Source organism: Oxyura jamaicensis, chromosome 1, assembly GCF_011077185.1.
Source record: "Oxyura jamaicensis isolate SHBP4307 breed ruddy duck chromosome 1, BPBGC_Ojam_1.0, whole genome shotgun sequence".
Classification (NCBI taxonomy): domain Eukaryota; kingdom Metazoa; phylum Chordata; class Aves; order Anseriformes; family Anatidae; genus Oxyura; species Oxyura jamaicensis.
In genome coordinates, this window is record NC_048893.1 from 128,575,249 (window position 1) to 128,594,129 (window position 18,881).

Consider the following 18,881-nt stretch of genomic DNA (forward strand, 5'->3'; position numbering starts at 1 on the left):
ACCAAGATCCTAGACATAGCCCATCTTGAAAAGATTATGCCTACTCTGCTTGTAGGTATGCTATGGTAGTCTGGGAGAGAAGCTACCGTATGCTATTTGAACTACATTCAATTTATTTCCATTCAAATTATCTCCTGAGAGGTATTAAATTAAGTTAATCTACTTCAAATGGAACAGCTTTATTCATAGAAACATTATCAAAACAGTAGGAAAGGAGAATTAAACACAGCATTTCAGAGGTGAGTTTCTGAACCACATGGGTAACCCAATTTGTAATTTGAGGTTCATTATAATTAGTTAAGTTACAGACTGGAACTGTGGTAAGTGAATGTGATGACAAATTTACCACTGCTGTAACAATTGACAACGTGCAGTCTAGTACTTTTAAGGTGTAATTATTACTATTCCTTTAATAACATCTACTATGCAGGTAGGTTCTGTACGAGTCAGTAGAAAAACAATTTTAAATCCCACAACCGAGAAGCCCTTAATTAGGACAAGTCTATGAATTTCTGCAATAAATGACTGGACACCATTAAATATTTAATATTTTACTGCATACCCACCATAAGGCCTTGCTAGCTATTGGACTGCCAGCAGATTAGTTCATCTGTAGAAACGGAGACAATTAAATACACCAGAACTGATCAACAGGGCTTCATGACAAAAAAAAAAAAAAAACAGAGTGAAAAGGTTACTCCTTTAAAATCTGAGGGTCTCAAATACCCCCAAACAAAAAATAAATAGCATAACTTCAGTTTAAAGAAAAACTTTTTTTCTTTAATTTAAACACTACACAGAACTAGACTTATTCTCCTGTAGCTGCCCTCCTGGATTAGACCAAGTGACCTGCAATCCTAGCACAAAGAGGTGGGTGCACGTACTCGCAGAGGGAAAAGAGAAAAGGGTGTAAAGCATCACCAGAAATCTATGAAAATCCTCCAAATACCCAAGTTTTCCTTTAGTTCCTTTTCCCACATGGTTCCTACAATGATGATCTTCATGGACAATTCATTTCTATGACGATTTATGAAGCTGTTATACATTACCTGTGGTCACCTTTACTACAAGTTTGCATGCACTTTTGTTTCCCATTAAGATGAAATTAAACAGTTTCTGTGGAAGCCTGTTAGAGATGAAGAGTTCACAGTCATCTTGCAAAAAATGTTGAGAGCCACGGACTTCAGATATTTCCATACAAAGTATCATTCTAAACAGAGGATGAAGATGAAGCCAAAACAGCATGATCACCTAAGCAGAAAAATCCAGTGCCTTCCCTGGTGCATACTCCCTAAGTCATAGGAGTGATTTACATTATCCACTTCGTAACACATCTTCCTTTACGCCTCCCCACCTTTAATTATCCTGAATAGCCATTAACATGCATTAACATTTCCGGCACTTACACTGGGGACCCGAGAATGATCAGTTAACCTACATGGCAAACAACCTGCGAAAAGAAAGCACACCACCTCAGAGCATCAGATAAGCAGCTACAGGCACTGCTGATGTCACGAGATGGTTCACGCTGCTCAGAAAAACAGCAGGTTTTGACAGTTAAAACTGCACACACAGAGTAACTCCGTACATCGAAATATACAGTTTATTTTCTCCAAGTCAAGCAATACCATTTTTCAGTAGGTAAGTGTTAAGTGTTATGCAGGAAAACTGTACATTTTCACTCTGGGCTGCAAGATCCAAACAACTGGAGGAACATAGTGGAAATCTTTCACTATACAAAGAGATCTAAAACTGAGAACATAAGGTGAAGAAACAGCCATCCCCAGGATGCCAAAGGCAAAACATTAGCACCAGATTTTTTCAAAGAGCAACAGTATAGCTATTTACAGATTTACATATAACATTGGGAGGCAAACATCTTCAGGTTCCCAGGGTGAGAGACTTTCAACAGTTTTAAAAAAGGAAAGGAGAAAATGGTGTCTACACAACTGTTCTGTGAAAGGGATAATATATATAGCATTCACAATATTGCTACCTTTTATCAGAAAGATCTAAATCAAAGTACTGTATACAAACACATTGTAATTATATTATTATTCACATTTCACATACACATTTCAGAGTAACCACAATATGCAAAATCTTTAAAATGCCACAGATAAAACAATGCACACTCTTCTCCAAGCTAAAGACAAGCATAATTTATTTGGGAATTGTTTAGTTTTGGGTTTGTTACGGTTAAGGGATAAGTAAGGACAAAAGGGATCACTTGTCCCAAGAACATAGCAGCAAGTAATTGTGAGATGCCAGAAGACTAGCTTTCAGAACTAGAGGAAGAAAGGAAGGGCAGCTGTAGGTCTTGTAACATGGTAGCTCCATTTGACCTCAGCTGATGGACAACAATTTCATTACAGATTTGGTCCGGGTATACAAAGTAGTGCACTATAACAGGCTAACGGTCCTTTAAGCGTTTGCACCTGTCCATAAAGGAATTGGTTCCAGAAGATTTTTGCACCAACTCCCCAGCTTGCAAGGAATTCTCTGGTCAGAGCCTCCCTCTCCAGTTCTCTCCCTGGGAAAGAGGTGATTTCAGGTGAGAAGAAAATGAATCTTCGGTGAATGCTGCCACTGCACCGAGTGGAAAGAATTCTTTTCTCTCTCCTTTCAACATCTTACTAGTCGTATTTCCAACCTGTTCAGCTACAAACCGGCATTCACGTTGGCCTCACAAATAGCTTCCTGTTGAGCAATGTTTGTTTAGTTTAAGAAGAGAGAAATGGTTTCCTTACTACAATTAAAACGGCATACACAAAGTCATCCAAGACTTTCCTTTGCCCACAAAACTTTATCTTAACTTCGAACATGACATTTAGACACTGCAGAATTTCTCTGTAAGTATCTCAGCAAGTCAGCATAACCTATTGCTGTGCTAAAACATGAGTTAGCACCTCTTTTTAGAGCTACTGGACATCACACGTTACAGTCAATGGCAGTATTGCTAGAATACAACCAGTAATCTCATAGGGTGAAATAGCATCTCATTTATCGCTGTGTAAAAAAACCAAACTTTATCACTGTGAAAAAACAAAAACCAAACACTTATGTTCACAGTTGCAAAGCGGGACTGCTCTAAATAATGCACAGTATTTACATGGCAGAAATTGTTTATATTGCATTTGGTAGTTTGAGAAAGTAGAAAGGGAACAGCATTTATGCAGGTCAACTTCAGTATAATTTATCTGTCTATAAAAAAATCACAATGTTCAGCAATCAGAAGAGAAACAGAAGCAGTGTCCTTAGCCTACATTTATTTTCATAAAATGTAGCAGTTTGGGGGTAGGAGGAGTAAAAACATGCATAAAAAGCACACGAAATAACAAATGAGCTTCTAAATAATTTAGATGAGAAATGTTTTGAACAAAATCAGCACAGTACTGCCAGCCTGTTTCTTAAATCAAGCACATTTTTTAAAATAAAATCACCTGTATTACAGCAAGATGCTGTACGACGACATCTTGCAAAATAATTAGAAAACCCACCTTCAGTAAGGTAGCTATTAGGTGATTTGCAAGCTGGTTTGAGAAGTGTTAAACTGAGATTGATTTTAAAGTCATTTTCTGTGAGGGGAAAGTGCCATCCTATCTACAATATTACAAAAAAGTGTCTGATGCCACAGGATCAGAGTGACACTACATTTCAGCAATCTGAATATATTAGGTATAAGATGCACACTTCCCCTATTTAATGTGTCTTTAAAAAAAAAAAAAAGCCACTATATTCAGAGCTTCTAAATTTGTGTGCATTCATAAATTGCTATTGGGTTTCCCAGCAATCCGTACAGCCTCTGAACATAAAGAAACTATACATCCTAGTCTAAAAAATGCTTGCATGCACAACTGCCACAGACTTTCAACTTACTGAGCAGGAATGTTAAGAGTCTATCCTTTTCTGCGGAGCTTTCTGTAACTTAAGCAATGAGAAGTGGCTGTAGAGTCGGGCAGTAAAAATGTGTTCTAAAAAATTAAATACATCATCCCAAAAAAATGAGAGTATTATTGCTGCTGTGAGAGCTATTTTTCTCTTGTGTACTCATTTCTCTATTGGACACTCAGAAAAGCCAAGATACTCATTTGTATACTTGGAAACACCCCCATCCCTTCCTTCTTTCCCATTTTTCACTTCCTTGGTCAAACTTATTTGAGCCGTTCAGGTTGGAGGCTATCGGTCAGACACTTAAGTTGCTCTTCCCCCAGCTTGATCTTGTCCTCAAGCTCTCGCTGCTCAATGATGAGAGCTGACTTCATTTTCACAAAGTGCTCATAGTCTGCTAAGTTCTCCTCACTCAAGTAGTTTGCCAAAATGTCAAAGACAATGCGCTCTCGACGGTCCAGGTTCTCCTTCAGTTCTTTTGCATCTTCATGTTGCTGGGTCAGCAGCTTCTGCTTCTCTACCAGTGTCCGCTTAGGGGAAAAGAAAAACAGTTAAAATTCAGAGACTTCACCAGCTTGTTCTTCAGTGTTTAAGTCTTATGCCTGTTTTATCTGCAAAGACATGTTCCTAAATACATGGAGAGGTAGAATACGATTGTTCCTTAATGTTTATTCTGATAAAATATACTAATAAACAGGAATAAAACTTAGTGAATCATTGAAAGATCCACCATTAATTTCTATTGGCTTTGGCAGCAAGAGCTTCAAAGACTGCTTTGCTATTTAATAGTTAAAAAAGGACAGTTGCCCTTGAGAAACATCCAAGTTCTTCAAAATAAGATTTCACTCATCTACGTCTTAGATCTTCAATACATAACACTGAACTTCCACACTGAAATAGCTGTGGTTAGAGAGCACAGAAACATTCTAATTAACGGAGCAATTTGTTCTTACACCACATCTCATGATGCTGCACATTATGCAGTTCTGCTTCAACCTGCATGGCTTCTCCATGAGATGTGAAGCCATGTGGTCTTAGGAAATGACCAACAGTGAAAGCTGGGGCAAGACAATAAAAGGGAAAAAAGAAAGAAACCAGAAAGCATCTTCCCCAAAGGGCTGAAAACTTCCTGCTTCGTGCCTTCACAATAATCACTCTCTCACAGCTATGACAGAGGAGGGTATCTGAGACATCGCTGTGACACAGAAGTCTGCTTTGCTCTAAGGGCTGCACTGGCCAGACAGGAGCTCTTACTGTTTGAGAACTAATGCACGGAAGATACAAAATTGGAAAGAAGGAGACTGAATGGAGAACCACACAAAGAAAGGAGCTTTATATCCCATTCATGCGTATGTACAAGAAAGAAAGGTGATGCTCATCTGACCCAACTTCACCTCTCTGTTCTTGGCAGACAGCCACACCTGAATCACTCAGCTACAGCCCTTCATAAGTGCATGGGGAGAAATGGGAGTATTATTAATCTGACCTATTTCAGATGTCTGCCTAGAACTGATTGCCTTTTTCCAGCACCAGTGAGTATGGCTGGCCTACTCTGATGTCAGGAATTCCAGTACAGGCTTCTGAACCGAATCAGAAAGTGCCACTAAGAGGTACAACGCTGTAATCTTTAGCTTTGCTTCACAGCTATTCTTTCGAGAACCTACGCCTTCAAATAAACCACAATCTGCTTTTGTGAAGCTGTTCACGTAAATCTGTCGTTCTTTTTATTTTCATTTGGACTTCATTTGTTAAATGACACACACTGTAATTGGCCTCAAGGATTTACAGGAAAGTGTTTTTACAGACCACAGAAACTGTGTCTTTTCAAGATGAAAGTAAGAGACAAAGGGGGACGCACGAGGCAAGCTACAATAGTCATGTCTGTCAGCTGCACACGAATCCTGTGCTGCCTTTGTTTGTACACAAGGCTCAAAGCTCAGAGGGTGAAACTCTAAGACTTTTGCTCTCAGTGTACTTGAAATATGCTTGAAAGATTAAATCAGGGTTCAAGACAGCCACTGAAGACAATTGACAGAAATCACCCGCTACCAGAAAAAACACACAGTTCGGTCTTCCTTTGAGTGTATGCCAGGGGAAAATTCTCATTGCAAGTAACTTGTGAGCAGAACTATCCGCTGCAAGGAGGTGGGAAGACTTCTCCAAAATTCACCAGTGGAACTAGCAGCCGAGCCTAGGGGTGGGAGCATGGCCAGACTGCTCCACAGAGCAGCTCTGCTGTTTGAGAGTACGCTGAGAATAAACAGAAGGATTAGAATTTGATGAACACGAGAGGGCACAGAGCAACCAGCTGGTGGCTCAGTTAGCCTAGTTACACACCCAGTCCTGGGGTGTGATGTTTAGCTCTTTCTAACAGTTCCTGAGATTTAAGCTGTACTATTTCTTCTTACCATGCCTGCAACATGACTTTAAGATGAATAGGAGTAACCTCACAGTTCAAGGAAAGCAAACACTACTTTTGTTACAAACTTTGCATGATACTTTAAGCACCTCTACCCTTGTGGAGGTTTAGGGTATACCTTAGCTAAGCGGGATGTAGAAAGGTAGAAGGCAAATGAGATACATAAAGAGTTTGCTTTCACCTCTGTCCAAGATGACTGACACCAGAAAGCTTGTTTTGAAGGGTAAAGTGAAACAGTAGAAGGCTCAAGATGGCATTCTTTTGAAGACTCTTTAATCAACAGTTACATGGTTCACCAGGCCTACAGGCACAACTGCTTGTACCTACCACGCAGACAGGTGGGTTAGAGGCTGGTAGCATCTGATGGACTTCAACCAATCAAAGCAAAACAGAGTGCAGAAGGGTTTTTTTTGTTGATTGTTTGTTTTGTTTTGTTTTTCATAGCGTTGATCTGAGGCCTCAGCCATATGCAGGACATCTGAAGTTGCTCTGATGGAACAAGCTTTGGCTCCTCCTATTGAGAGCCTTTCTCAAGATTTGCTTGCTGTTTTGAACAACAGCTGAACAAAAAGGGCTGCTTCCATGCATGTGACTTCCCAACACCCAGTTCCTAAACTGGCATCCTTGGCACTTGGCCTTAGTTTAGCAAAAACAGGTCTTACGGGCCTAGGCACCTGATCAAATTTGTGAACTGCTCATTCAGTGCTTGAGGGTTCTCAGTACACTCTGGTTTTGATTGATAAAGGAAGTAATGGGAAGACACTGGAGGGGGCTGGAAGCTATTTCAGAAGAAATCACTTTCAGCAGCTACAGTTTAAATACCTGATACTGCTCCTCGTAGCAAGAGACCTATGAGAGACCACCTGATAGACAGAATATTAATTCACCAGTGGTCATTTGCTTGCTGACAGACTGTTTATTTAGAAGTCTGCTGAGCTGGTGGTGGTTCTTAGAAAGTGCAGAGCTATCAGTCATGTTTATTAGACACCAGCAGCTTAAAACCACAAACCAACCAACACAATCAGTGATCATTAGGGATATGACCCCCATAGAAGATGGGAGATAGAAGTAATCTCCCGTGTTTTGTTCATATGGTGCATTAGTAATACACCAAATATCATAATGTGGTCTGCATAATACCAAATGACCAAAGAAAGCCAAAGCCACAAATGCCAGCCTAAATTCAAAGATATACATACGTACCTCTACACAAATTATATTTATAGTCAAAGTATCTAGTAGGGACTTGATCCATTTGAGGAACATCTCTGACTGACACTTTTAGACACATATCTGATGTTACTATGCCAAAACTATGGTGTCAGCGCATGAGGAGACACATGGGGATTAGAATGCATTAGGGATTTGGATTTTTGTCACTCTACATTTGATAGCTGAATACACAGACAATTTCTGCCTGCCCTTACCATGCCACCTACTCACCTTCTTCTTTTCCACACCTAGCTACATAAGCTATTTTTATTGTAGCTCTCAAGCTGTGTTTCCTATGTGCTCAAATCATCTGGTATATCTTTCCCCAGCTTACACTCCCATCTTCAAGCCCATTAGGCAACTGCAACCACATTTAGAAAAAAAAAATCTGTCTAAAAGAGGATTAAATTTCTGTAAGTTTCAGAAGCTTTGATCTACCCTCTAATAAGCTGTCAAATACCTTCTCTTTGCCTCAGTCAGAAAGGGGTCTGGACAGCCATTAAACAAGTATGCTTGGCAGCAGCTAGGGCCAAACAGCAAGAACACAGCTCCAAATTGGTCCCAGCACTTACTGATTCCTATTGATGAAACAATGGAGCATGTTGAGGAAACAACATAAATCCACAGCTCGTGGAAAAAATAATCTGATACAATGCTTAGGTGGACTTCTGGCACTTCATTTCTCAGCTACAAGCTCAAAAACACACTTTACATTTATTTAACTGCAGAGGCTAAGCTCACTTGACACAATCCCTCCTATATTTATTCTAACCTTTCATTTTCCCACATGCTTACATCTCTCCCTTGGTGCATTTCTGTATCAATAGGTATCTGCTTCGCAACTAAGTCCTGCGGGGATCTGGAATTAAACAAGGAACAAGGAGGGGTCCAAAAGGTAAGAGTAGCTTGAGCCCTCCTGAAATTTTCACAGCTGCTGGGACCCCTTGATCAGCAGGCTATTTCTAAGCTGAAAAAATCTTTTTGTAGGGCCTCCCTCCTGCCCCAATCCCCTTTACTTATTTTTAGGACTTGTCCTTTCTGTCCTTTCTTCCTAGGCATTGTAGAGGAAACTGTAGCAGATGAGGAACATTTTCTTTGTCACAGTCTCACAATTTTCTCTCAAGACCCTTGCGGAGTATAAAGAAATCTGTAAGCTTTCTTCATGTTACCACAGAGTGACATTTCTTTTCCCGTCTTTTGAGTTATCAGACAGAATAGCATTTTTGTTTCCTTTGTTATGCTCTTATCAGTAGCTTTCCTTTTTCATTAATATTTTTCTGAGAAGCCTGTGTTCCAGTTATGTTGCACCCCGAAACACCACTGCATGCCAAGCCACTTGTAGTTTTAGCATTCCAAGCAAAAGCAAAGCAAAGCAAAATATTTTAAGAAAGCTAAAGAAAACGGCCTTGCAGGATGTAACCATCTGTTATCCCTCATCTTGATCTTTACATTTTAGATAAACCCAAGTAAAAAATCCTTCTCAGATTCACTAAATGCAGTTATATTACTACTGGTCTTTCTCACCCGCTCTTCTGGTGAGGTGTTTTCGTCCAGGTTGTTAAGAGCATTTTCCACCCGGGCCAGACGACCTGACAGTGACAGCAGGAGGTTCACCACTTTGTCCAGGTCCCCGATAAACATCTTGAATTTGTCGAATTCATTTGGTTTGCAGACTTCTTTCACAATGGCTTCCACCTCCTCCCCCAGGATATTGTTTGCTTGGATGTCTTCCAGAAGTGTCTCCCGTGCTTCCCTCAGCACCTGCAGCTTCCTACTAATGCTGTCAATAAGTTCTTGCTGTGGAAAATAAAGGAGATGAGAATTTATTAGCACTACTGCATTTTCCCCCACTTCTATTTCTGGAAGTCACATCAGAAATCTATTGCTGCTATGTGACATTTTTAATACAGTGAAACTCTCACGTGGCTTTGACAATGAGTGCATTATACATAAATATATGTCTAAGGCAACTACAACACTGCTGGATTCAAAGGCTCAGGATGTAGGTCTACAATGCTCAGCTTGAGACTTGTGTTAAAGCAATTCACCTTTGTGGAAAAAGACGAAAGACTTTTTTTTTTTTTTTTTTTAAGCAAGCATTACTGCTGCTTCTTTGAACACCTTCAAAGCCTGCTGTGGAGCAGCATAAAGTACAGCGCATCCTTTCCTCTCTAAATGCCAGGTCCATAGTACCTTTCTGAAGAGCTACACTTCAGGAAGACAAATAGTACCAGAAAATTCTGCATTTTCCACATGACAGTTAAAACTAGGGCACTGTCTAGCTTTTTCTTCCTTTCTGCAGTATATTAACATCCACCCAGTAGCCGTCCTTCCACGCTCAGAAAATCTTTAGAGTTATCACTGCCTTACAGCATTTCTGTAGGGAAATCATAATCCCTGCAGCATGGAAGAGGAAACAAAACCTACTTCTGCAGCGCACAAAGCAGCCTGTGCAAAGTGGCTCTGACAGAGGACCACACTAGCATCTTTGACAGGCACTGACCCATGCCAGGCAAGTACGCCATCTCATTTGCAGTTTCTCAGGATTCCTCCAGTGTAATTCCCCATCAGCTGGGATGCACATGCCCTGGCTTGGAAAAATCATTCCAGGCGCGTCAGCAGCAGAGCCAGACCAAGAACCCAAATCTCCCTTAATGACCTGTGCTCCACCCTGCGTTTGGGCAAGAGGGCCTCATCTCAGAGGCCTCCATTAGCTTTCAGTCGTGCACCAGGGGTGGGACATTTCAGCTGGTCATCTACCCTACTGTGACATGAATCACGCTGTAAAAATGCCTCGCTAATTTAAATGTGGATGCCTCGTTAGCATTCAGCTAATTTCAGGTAAGAAAATTCCCCAAAGCATTCTCTGAACCATACACCTGTTACTGCCATTTCTAAATGAAAATTACACAGCTTAAAATAGTCATTACCCCTCCGATTTTTGTGAGAAAATTACTCATGACATTCTTTAGGAACTCTTTCTAAATACAAATCTGATTACAAGCCTTCATGATTACAGAAAAATAGACTGGTAGCACCTACTGCTCTCAGACGCCACCAAACAGTCACTGCCAACGTACTTTGGGACCAAAGAAAAGCCTGCCCTCTTTGCAGAAAGCAACGATACCCTGAATATTTAAGCAGCCTTTTTAAAGGTAAAAATTCAAACACGTGGATTATCTGGGTTGGTTTTCTCCGTTTTGATTTAATATACTCAGGCCAGGTTAATCTGGATTTGGGTTATCTGTTAGTCTGGGTGTCCAAAAGATTAAGGTAGTAAGCAGTTCTACAGATGCCTGCTTTACTGACTGATTAATCTGCAGGATTTGATTTTTTCTCCCCACTCTTCCCTCAGTGCAAATGCACAGTTTGATTTGGGTTATGTAGGTCACAGTGCCAGGCTCTTATTTCCCTTAGATGACATGCACATGGTAACACAGCAGCATTGTGCATCTGAAACAACAGAATACTGTTGTACTGTATGTTACTCTCTTGAGTTTTTCCACTTCTGCAGCTGTGCTTGATGTTTACCAGTGGGGACTGACAATCTAGATCAGCTATCTTGAACAGTCAAGTTCCTTTCTTTCTTAAAATGAAAAATAAAGCCACCAAACAAACAAACTAACAATGATAAAAGAGCCATCTTCACAGTAGCATCCTACTTAGATGTCAGTGATCAGCTGAATCTAGGCTCTGAAGGAACACTTCTGCAGGTGAGAGCTATTTCAGCCCTCTTTAAAACTGTTACATCTTTTACAATTTGTATTATCATAACTGATTGCTTCCTACCCAGAAGAAACAGCCTGTGGATGCTGCAACCATGAGCTCACTACGTGCTTTTGCTAACCAGCAGAAACCTGTATGATGTTCAATACCTACTGAGCCAAAAGATCTCCAGTCTATGCCTGGAGACTGGCAGATGAATAATTTACAGTTGGGAATTCTGTACTAGTAAACAAGAAAACAACAAACCCCGATCCTTTTCTCAGTAATTGCTGATGATCTGACTAGCAACACAGAGAGCAGCACAGCAGAGTGTTTCTCAGGTGGTTCACTCAGGTGCTGCTTAGCACGTTGTGCATAAATTACTCTGCTTTTAGCTCACCACTCCATTTCACGTGAAGCTTAGGCCTAAAAAAAACCAAAGCAAATAGGTTTTCTTCAATTAAAGTTGAGACTCTTCGAGAGTTACTGACACTTTCCTGAATGCTAAGGGGACCCTTCCTACTCAGCCACACATGGATTTTCCCTATGAAAAATTGTCTTGTAGTATCTTTAACATCTGTTCAGAATTTTGTAATTGTGGTAAACCTCCTTTAAATTCAGCATACGAGGTACACTTTCCACTCCTGATGGAATATAGAGATCATTCCAAATACATATATATTTATTTTGAAATGCCTCTATGAAATTTCAAACTCATATCATCACTTTGTAGCTGATAAAGGGAAAAACAAATGAACAAACAAAAACCAACACAGTTCTGCTTTGCAGAGCAGAGAATGACAAATATTACAATCATTCCACAGTGGCCTGAAATTAAGATATAACAGAACTGATTGATTTCTAGGAATCAATGAACAAGTTCTGGGTGTGTATCTCTTCAAAAATAATTGAAGTTGTAAAGTGTGCTATTGAAGTGTTCAGGTCCTTGATGATCCTTTCTTAAGCTGTTGCCAAATATGCGAAGCTGGGCCAAGTAACATATCCTGTCTGTTTAATAAAGATGCCTTGACCCACTTACCACCAGTTATGTATGTTTTCTGACAAGATCCAAGATGAAAGCCCACTGAACTGAGCGCTCACATCCTACTGCATGTGGAGGAGCAGAGAGAGAAGTAAACAGCAACACGTGCATGGTTATGACGGTATGTAGAGACCCAGAAGATGGAGGAGCTCTGCTAAAAGCTCTTCATGAAATTTCTCCCAGCACAGTGGTGTATACCAGAATTGGGGCGATAAAGGGAGGAGTAGGTACAGGGAAACACGCTTTTCTTGTTTCAAGACACAAATGCAAATACAGCGTGTTTTTGCTTAAAAAAAAGTTTTACTCTCGCTTGGCAGGCAAACAAGAAAGCTTTAGTTTTACCTCCAGCCCACCCCCATTCCATATTTAGTAAGAAGGAAACTAATTCTAGCAAAAATGATGAACGCGACTGTCACGTGTGGCACCAGATAAAAAGGAATTGTTCCAAATGCGGTGAAATCCTTGATTTGTCTAAGCAGTGCAGCTGGTGGATTCAGCGGGTCTCTGGTGAGAGGGCAAGGGCAGCTCTCCAGCTGCAGCCATGTCATGCCCCTGGCAGCGCATGCTGGATTGAACTGTGCGATGCGGTGGGGGCAGAGGGAGGGAGGGACAACTGGGGGAGGAAAAAAGACAGCGACAACAGAAAACACTGCAGCTCCCTCAGATTCAGTGCAGGAGCTGGATGCCACTGACACAGGGAATCTCCTCTGCGACGTCTTGGTCTTGGTGACTAAATATATTCCTAATGTTTAATTCAAAAACCTTTCTTTGGGGCTGGATCACCAAATTCACCCTCAGGTTGATTATTAATCAGAGAGCTGACTTTAATGAAAAGATTTGCTCACCACTGCCCTACTGGCTTAGGCAGAGTTAAACTACATCACTTGAATTGAAAAAGCAAACCATTTACTCCAGCTTATCCGTACTGGGAACTACAGTTAAAACATCTTGTGCAAAATGACTAATGAAATAAGGGTGAGGACTTTAACACAGGACAACAGTTTCTCAAACCACTGAAATGCCACCATATTATTATTTTCAGAGATGACATACTATGTTGATCTTAGAGCAGAAATAAAACCCTGAAGGATGGGAGTGAGGATGGGGATGAACAAGAGTTAAGAAGACTACCTCTCTTCTGATGAGCAATTTCCCCTGGACCAACTAGCTGATTAGCCCTGTCCCACCACTACTGCTTTGGTTATTTTTGAGACGTAGGAGAAACAGAGCTAAGTGGTTTGCTGCTCATGAAAATGAAAAAAGGGTGACAGGTGGGGGTACCTTCCCTCTCATGACATACCCAAATTGATGACCTAGTTTTAAAAATGACCTACGGAGCAACTAAAACCACCTCCAGTTACAGTGGGATACACAAGCATTAATAGTTCTTATATACAGCAAATGAGAGAAATGAGTATGCCCCATCCCTGGAGGTGTTCAAGGCCAGGCTGGATGGGACCTTGGCCAACTTGACCTAGTTGGTGGCATCCCTACCCATGAAAGGGGGGTTGTATGATGGGGTTAGATGATCTTTAAAGGCCCCTTCCAACCCCAAGCCATTCTATGAGTAATATATCAAATGAGAAAAGGTATTTGAAAATAAACCCTTCAGAACTTCTCCTTTGGGCCCTTCTGAAATAACATATCAAGCTGCACTAAACACCTAACATGAAATTCCTAAATTCACAGTGGGGCATTACACCAACCCCCTAGGCCTTTTATTTAGGGTTCTTCAGCTAGCCAATTTATGGTCAATTAAACGCATGCAACTTAGAGCATTGCATTAACCATTTAGGTCTTTTACCTTCTTTTCTGACAAGTCATGATCCAGCTCATCTTCAGAATCATCTTCACTCTGTTGCTGTTGCTGCTGTTCTTGCATGTCCTTCATTTTAATCAGCAGCTCAGCCTTCGGTGCAGATGTGCTGTAGTAAGTAGAATTGGTTGTCAGGGAGATGGCGGACGGCGCGTTCTGCTCCTCTTTCCTGGTAAAAAAGTCAAAACTCGCATTAAGTGCCTTGACACCCTAATCACTGAAAAGAAAGGACAATATTCTCGATCCATCATTTCACCAACAAGTAGGTGGTTCAACAGAAAGCAATTACGTATGGAAACAGGATAAATAAATACTGCTTGTGAAGAAAATTTCTCAGAACTCAGCATATACCCACTGGAAGCAAAAACTGAAGCAATGCAGAAGAGCTTTCACCATTACAATGAGGGAAACAGAACTAAGACCTCTCAGTTGGAAACAAAATATAAAGTTAGATTTAACTAAGTAGTGCCAAGACCAGTGTCAGGTGTCTATGCTTTCCAACTGCCAGATGTAGGATGCTAAAATGCAGGTGTTTATCTTCCTGGTCATGGAATTACACATGAACGTCTCAAGAAATCTACAACTTAATTTGGTAACTCATATCAAGAAAACAAAAGACCAAAAGAACATCAACATCTTTCTACAGAATATTAAATCTTGACTTTGTTGTCACTCCTTCTGAAGAAATGTGTCATGCCCACTTTAAGTTGTCTTTGTAAACTTTCATCGCACAATAAATGATGAAATACTGTTCCTTTTCTATCAAGTTACCAGACTGGATGTTCTTGGCAAAATATCTAACTACAAGGAAGAAATGAATTATTCCTTAAATTCTCGCATAACATTTTTCAGCCTGGTTTCAGATAACGTTTTATATTGTACAACAGTTCTTTTTCTGTAATTATTGATAACATTAGCAGCACTATTCTTGATTGCTATTCTAACAGAAAACTTAGAAAAGCTGCAAACCTAAACAGTGTGAAGATCTTTAAGAAAACTTGCACACTTTGAACAGCAGCTTACAAGGAACCACTGGTCTACAGAAAGTAATACTCACTTCTCTTCTGAAATTTTTGGAGAAGGAACTTTTGGCAGCAGCTTCCTGCGCTGCTGAGCTTCTTCTAGGAGGTGTTCATCTTTAGGGAATATTCCAACCATCAGATCCATTGCTGTTTTTATTTTCACATTAGGATCTAGGATGTCTGCCAGAGATTTATCTCTTCCCACAATCTCTCTGGCTAGTTCCTCTGACTTCCAGTCCTCAAAGGTCTTCTCTTTGGCCTTTACATAGCTGACTGCTGGCACGGCAGCACTGCTGTCCTTCAGGTTGTTCCCAGGCTCTTCCGCTGGTTGAGGCTCAGCTGGTTTGGTTTTGGTTTCTGGCTCTGGCTCTACACCTTGCCTCGTGTAAGCGCAGAATCGTGAATAGGATTGCTCAGAAGTGCTGAGTGTTTTAATTTGGTCCTTTTCCAAGCCGCTGGGTAAAGCAAGAGGTTCCATTGTACTCACAAGACCTTGCCGACTCTCCTTCTCTGCACTGCTCTCAGAATGAACTATCTTGATGGGAACCATTTTCACTGTAGTATTGTTGTCTATAACTCTTTCGATTCTGGAAAAGAGGAAAATCCATCTTTAGAAATGTAAGAACCTTAAATCTCACGTCTGATCTGCAAAGCAGAGGGGAAGCCCAAATATAAAAAAGTGGATAAAAGATGTAGGTAATTGAATATTCCTTGCACCACATCTAAAACCCTCAGATTATGTGTTTCCTTTTCTGCCCACACATTTTAAAAAGTATTAGTTCATTTGTAAGTAATTCTAGCATCACCCTGGCACAATACTCCCCGAACAGGACTTCTGTTCATTTTCACGGACACGAGGGTCCAATCCCAGCAGTCAGGCCCCTGCATAAAATGGTGCTGTGGAACCACCCTTTGCTGCCACACATTCAGAGGACAACATGCCTCGAGCTCAAACTCATTGGCTTGCACAGATTAAACAGCAGCCTCAGCTTTTGGCCAGACAGGCTATTTAGCTGCCTGGGCAGTTTTTGATGCCCTCACATCAATTCCTAGCTCTTCCAAGAGAAAAAACAACAGACCAGATGGAAGCATCCTGCAGGCCAGGCCCTTGCTGAGCTACAATAATCACACATGGAAAACCTGGAAATTGTTCAAGACTAACTACGTGATTAAAAGAAAATTCTGTATTTGTAAAATTTCACACAAGATACAGAAATTTAGTAATTAGATTCCAATGCCACATCCACATACTCCTTTAAGTGAAGCTTACAGCAAAAACTCTGCGCTGCCCGGTACGAAGGGCCACCTTGGACATTCAGCAAATAAAGCTATTTAAAGAGGAGGCTAAGATTTTAAATTGGACAATAACATGTTAAATAACATTACTAAAACATCTGTACTCTATGTAAACCATATAAGAAACTAAAGTCTAGTTTTGGTGGTTTCGAGTTTGCAGAAAGTTTAAAATTATTGTCATAATGTGGGTTTGGAAGCTCTACAGCAAGTAAAGGAACATTGCCTACTAGCTAAAATATCTGGTTTCATCTGGCTCGCTTGCTTGCCGCCTTCCAGATAAGTGACCAAGACATACTACAGCTCTTTTCCTCTAAGTCTGGGTGTGTCACTTTTCTTAAGTATAAACTTAGACTTCTCTGTGCTGTACTTTTCTTTCATAGGGAACTGAAAAATCTATTTGACTTCACCTCTTCCAGAAGCTGCATCTTATATTTTAAGAGTATATTTGCTTCTGAATGCAGGTACAGCCTCTCAATAGCTATTTACTTTCCTCAAGTGCTTTGCAGACATGCTTTGGCAAACTGATCCAGCTTTCGGGGCAGGTTTTCCATCATGTTGAACACCAGACAACTCCAATGAGCTTGGATAAGCCAGTGAGGTACAGCAGTGACGGCAATGCAGACACAGGCAACCACTTACTACTAATGCTTTGACAAAGCCAAAAGAACACTCCCTTAAACAAGGAGTCCTCCTCTGTGCACCCTTCTGCCCCGACTCCCCCACTGCCACCAGCCTGGGACGTTTTCATTCAGGACGACTGTAATTTTCAAGAGCTTGCTCTTGTGCCAGCTGCTCAGCCCAAGCTCCCTGTAAGTGTAATTGCTCCCTTCATGCAGTTTAGTCAAAATGTTCTTGTCCGAACCATGTTGAGCCACCTCTCCGCATTTTTTTTTCAATGAAGCCCACACCCTTCAGACCCAACTACACTCCAAGAGGAACATACTTTTGAATCTGGGGGAAATACAAGATGTGTGCATAAATATGTGTGAGGCAACTGGAAGAGAAGAAATCACTTGACTACAATTCTTTACCTAAAATGTCCAGCATCTGTTTTGGGACTCTGGGTACTTTCCTCTCAGCCTAGCATAAGATTTTCCAGATATTTAACACATCATCAGGTAAACTGATTTCAAGTCAGAGCAAACACGGTTCAATGCTGGGTGCTTCAGAAATTCAGTTTCTGCAACCAGCATCCTTGTGATTTCTTAAGATCTTGCATTTGGGGATCTGTGGTATAAAATTTAGATTTGCAGCAACTCTGCCTGTGGCTACTGAGAAGCTTCATTCCAACCATGGGCACTCCTCCACCTGAGTGCATGTTCACTGGAAATCTACCGATGCACCCTTTTCATCTTTATGATTACTGAACAGTCATCTTTGAAAATAGCTGGGTCTGCACACCACCAGTATTTCCTCACACTACACTGACTACCTAAATTGTTGCAGGAAACCCTGCACACTACTCAGTTTATCTTGCTGGTAAACAAGATACCTTTCTCAAAGAAGAGTGAACAGCTACATGCCGAAAACATTGAATACTGACTGCCTACAGCATGCGAACAAGTACGTCCAAAGGCTCATATGCAAGGAGCTAAGCCAAATCTAATTGATCGCATATTAATATAAGTCTACTTGACATATTTTACTCCTATGAAATAAGCACAGTACAGAAGGTCCAGATGTAGGGCCTGCATGTCTTCCCATTTTGCCATGTCTGTTTTATTAAGTAATGTAATTATTAACTGAGGACAATCAATTGTGTACAAATGACTGTGCCTAAGATTTTAAAACGTTAATGAAAGATATGCTGGGTAAGTGCTTTACATTTCTTTCAAAACGTCATTCAGATACAGGCATATAATTAGGCACACCTCAGGCTGCTTTTCACCATTAAAGCTCAGTAAAAAGGAAGGGCAAATACAATTAGCTTTTTCCATGCTTTGTATCTATTCACAAAGCAACACTTTACGGATGTCACCACTGTCATCTACCTTTGCAGAAAGGTGCTAGGGATCCCATGACATATTCCACTTTTCATAACACACCATATTGTTTCTTTATCTTAAAAACACTGCAGGCCTGTCATAAGAGGAGAAACCTCAAGGCATGCTTAACAGGCAGCCGGTAGGTTAAGTCAAATTCACATCCAACCCCCCCAACCCCCAGACTCACTCGGGGCCCCCAGCTCATTATTCAGGTAAAAATAAAACAAGAACTGATGTTGGCTTCAAGAGATTTGTTAAAAAACAAATTAAGCCCCTTTCTGCTACCGAAATACCCAGGAAAAAAAAGGAGGGTGGGGGGGGTATTTATGCTTTCCATGTCATAAGGCACACTGGAAAACAGCATGACTGAGTCTATTCAATCATTTACACTACAGCGGAGAAAAGCAACTCCAAATATTCTTGCACAGAGAAACCTCAGCATTCATTCAGCTTGAAGCCTTTATTTTCATTCTTTAAGCATGAATTAAAGTGC

The 18,881-nt window shown here is 40.8% G+C and overlaps 1 protein-coding gene across 4 annotated transcripts in view; it reads right to left on the reverse strand.

Moving 5' to 3' along the window:
• Positions 1 to 1,581: 1,581 nt before the first annotated feature.
• The window catches only part of SHROOM2 (shroom family member 2), a 126,501-nt gene continuing 109,201 nt past the window's right edge, over positions 1,582 to 18,881 (reverse strand). For all 4 annotated transcript variants that reach the window (XM_035343035.1, XM_035342945.1, XM_035343117.1 and 1 more), the window contains 4 exons: positions 15,143 to 15,694; positions 14,074 to 14,254; positions 9,047 to 9,319; positions 1,582 to 4,421 (listed from right to left, as the gene is read on the reverse strand). In XM_035343035.1, coding sequence (XP_035198926.1) covers positions 4,155 to 4,421; positions 9,047 to 9,319; positions 14,074 to 14,254; positions 15,143 to 15,694 — 1,273 coding nt within the window. In that variant the 3' untranslated portion in view covers positions 1,582 to 4,154. The remainder of the gene's footprint in view (positions 4,422 to 9,046; positions 9,320 to 14,073; positions 14,255 to 15,142; positions 15,695 to 18,881) is intronic.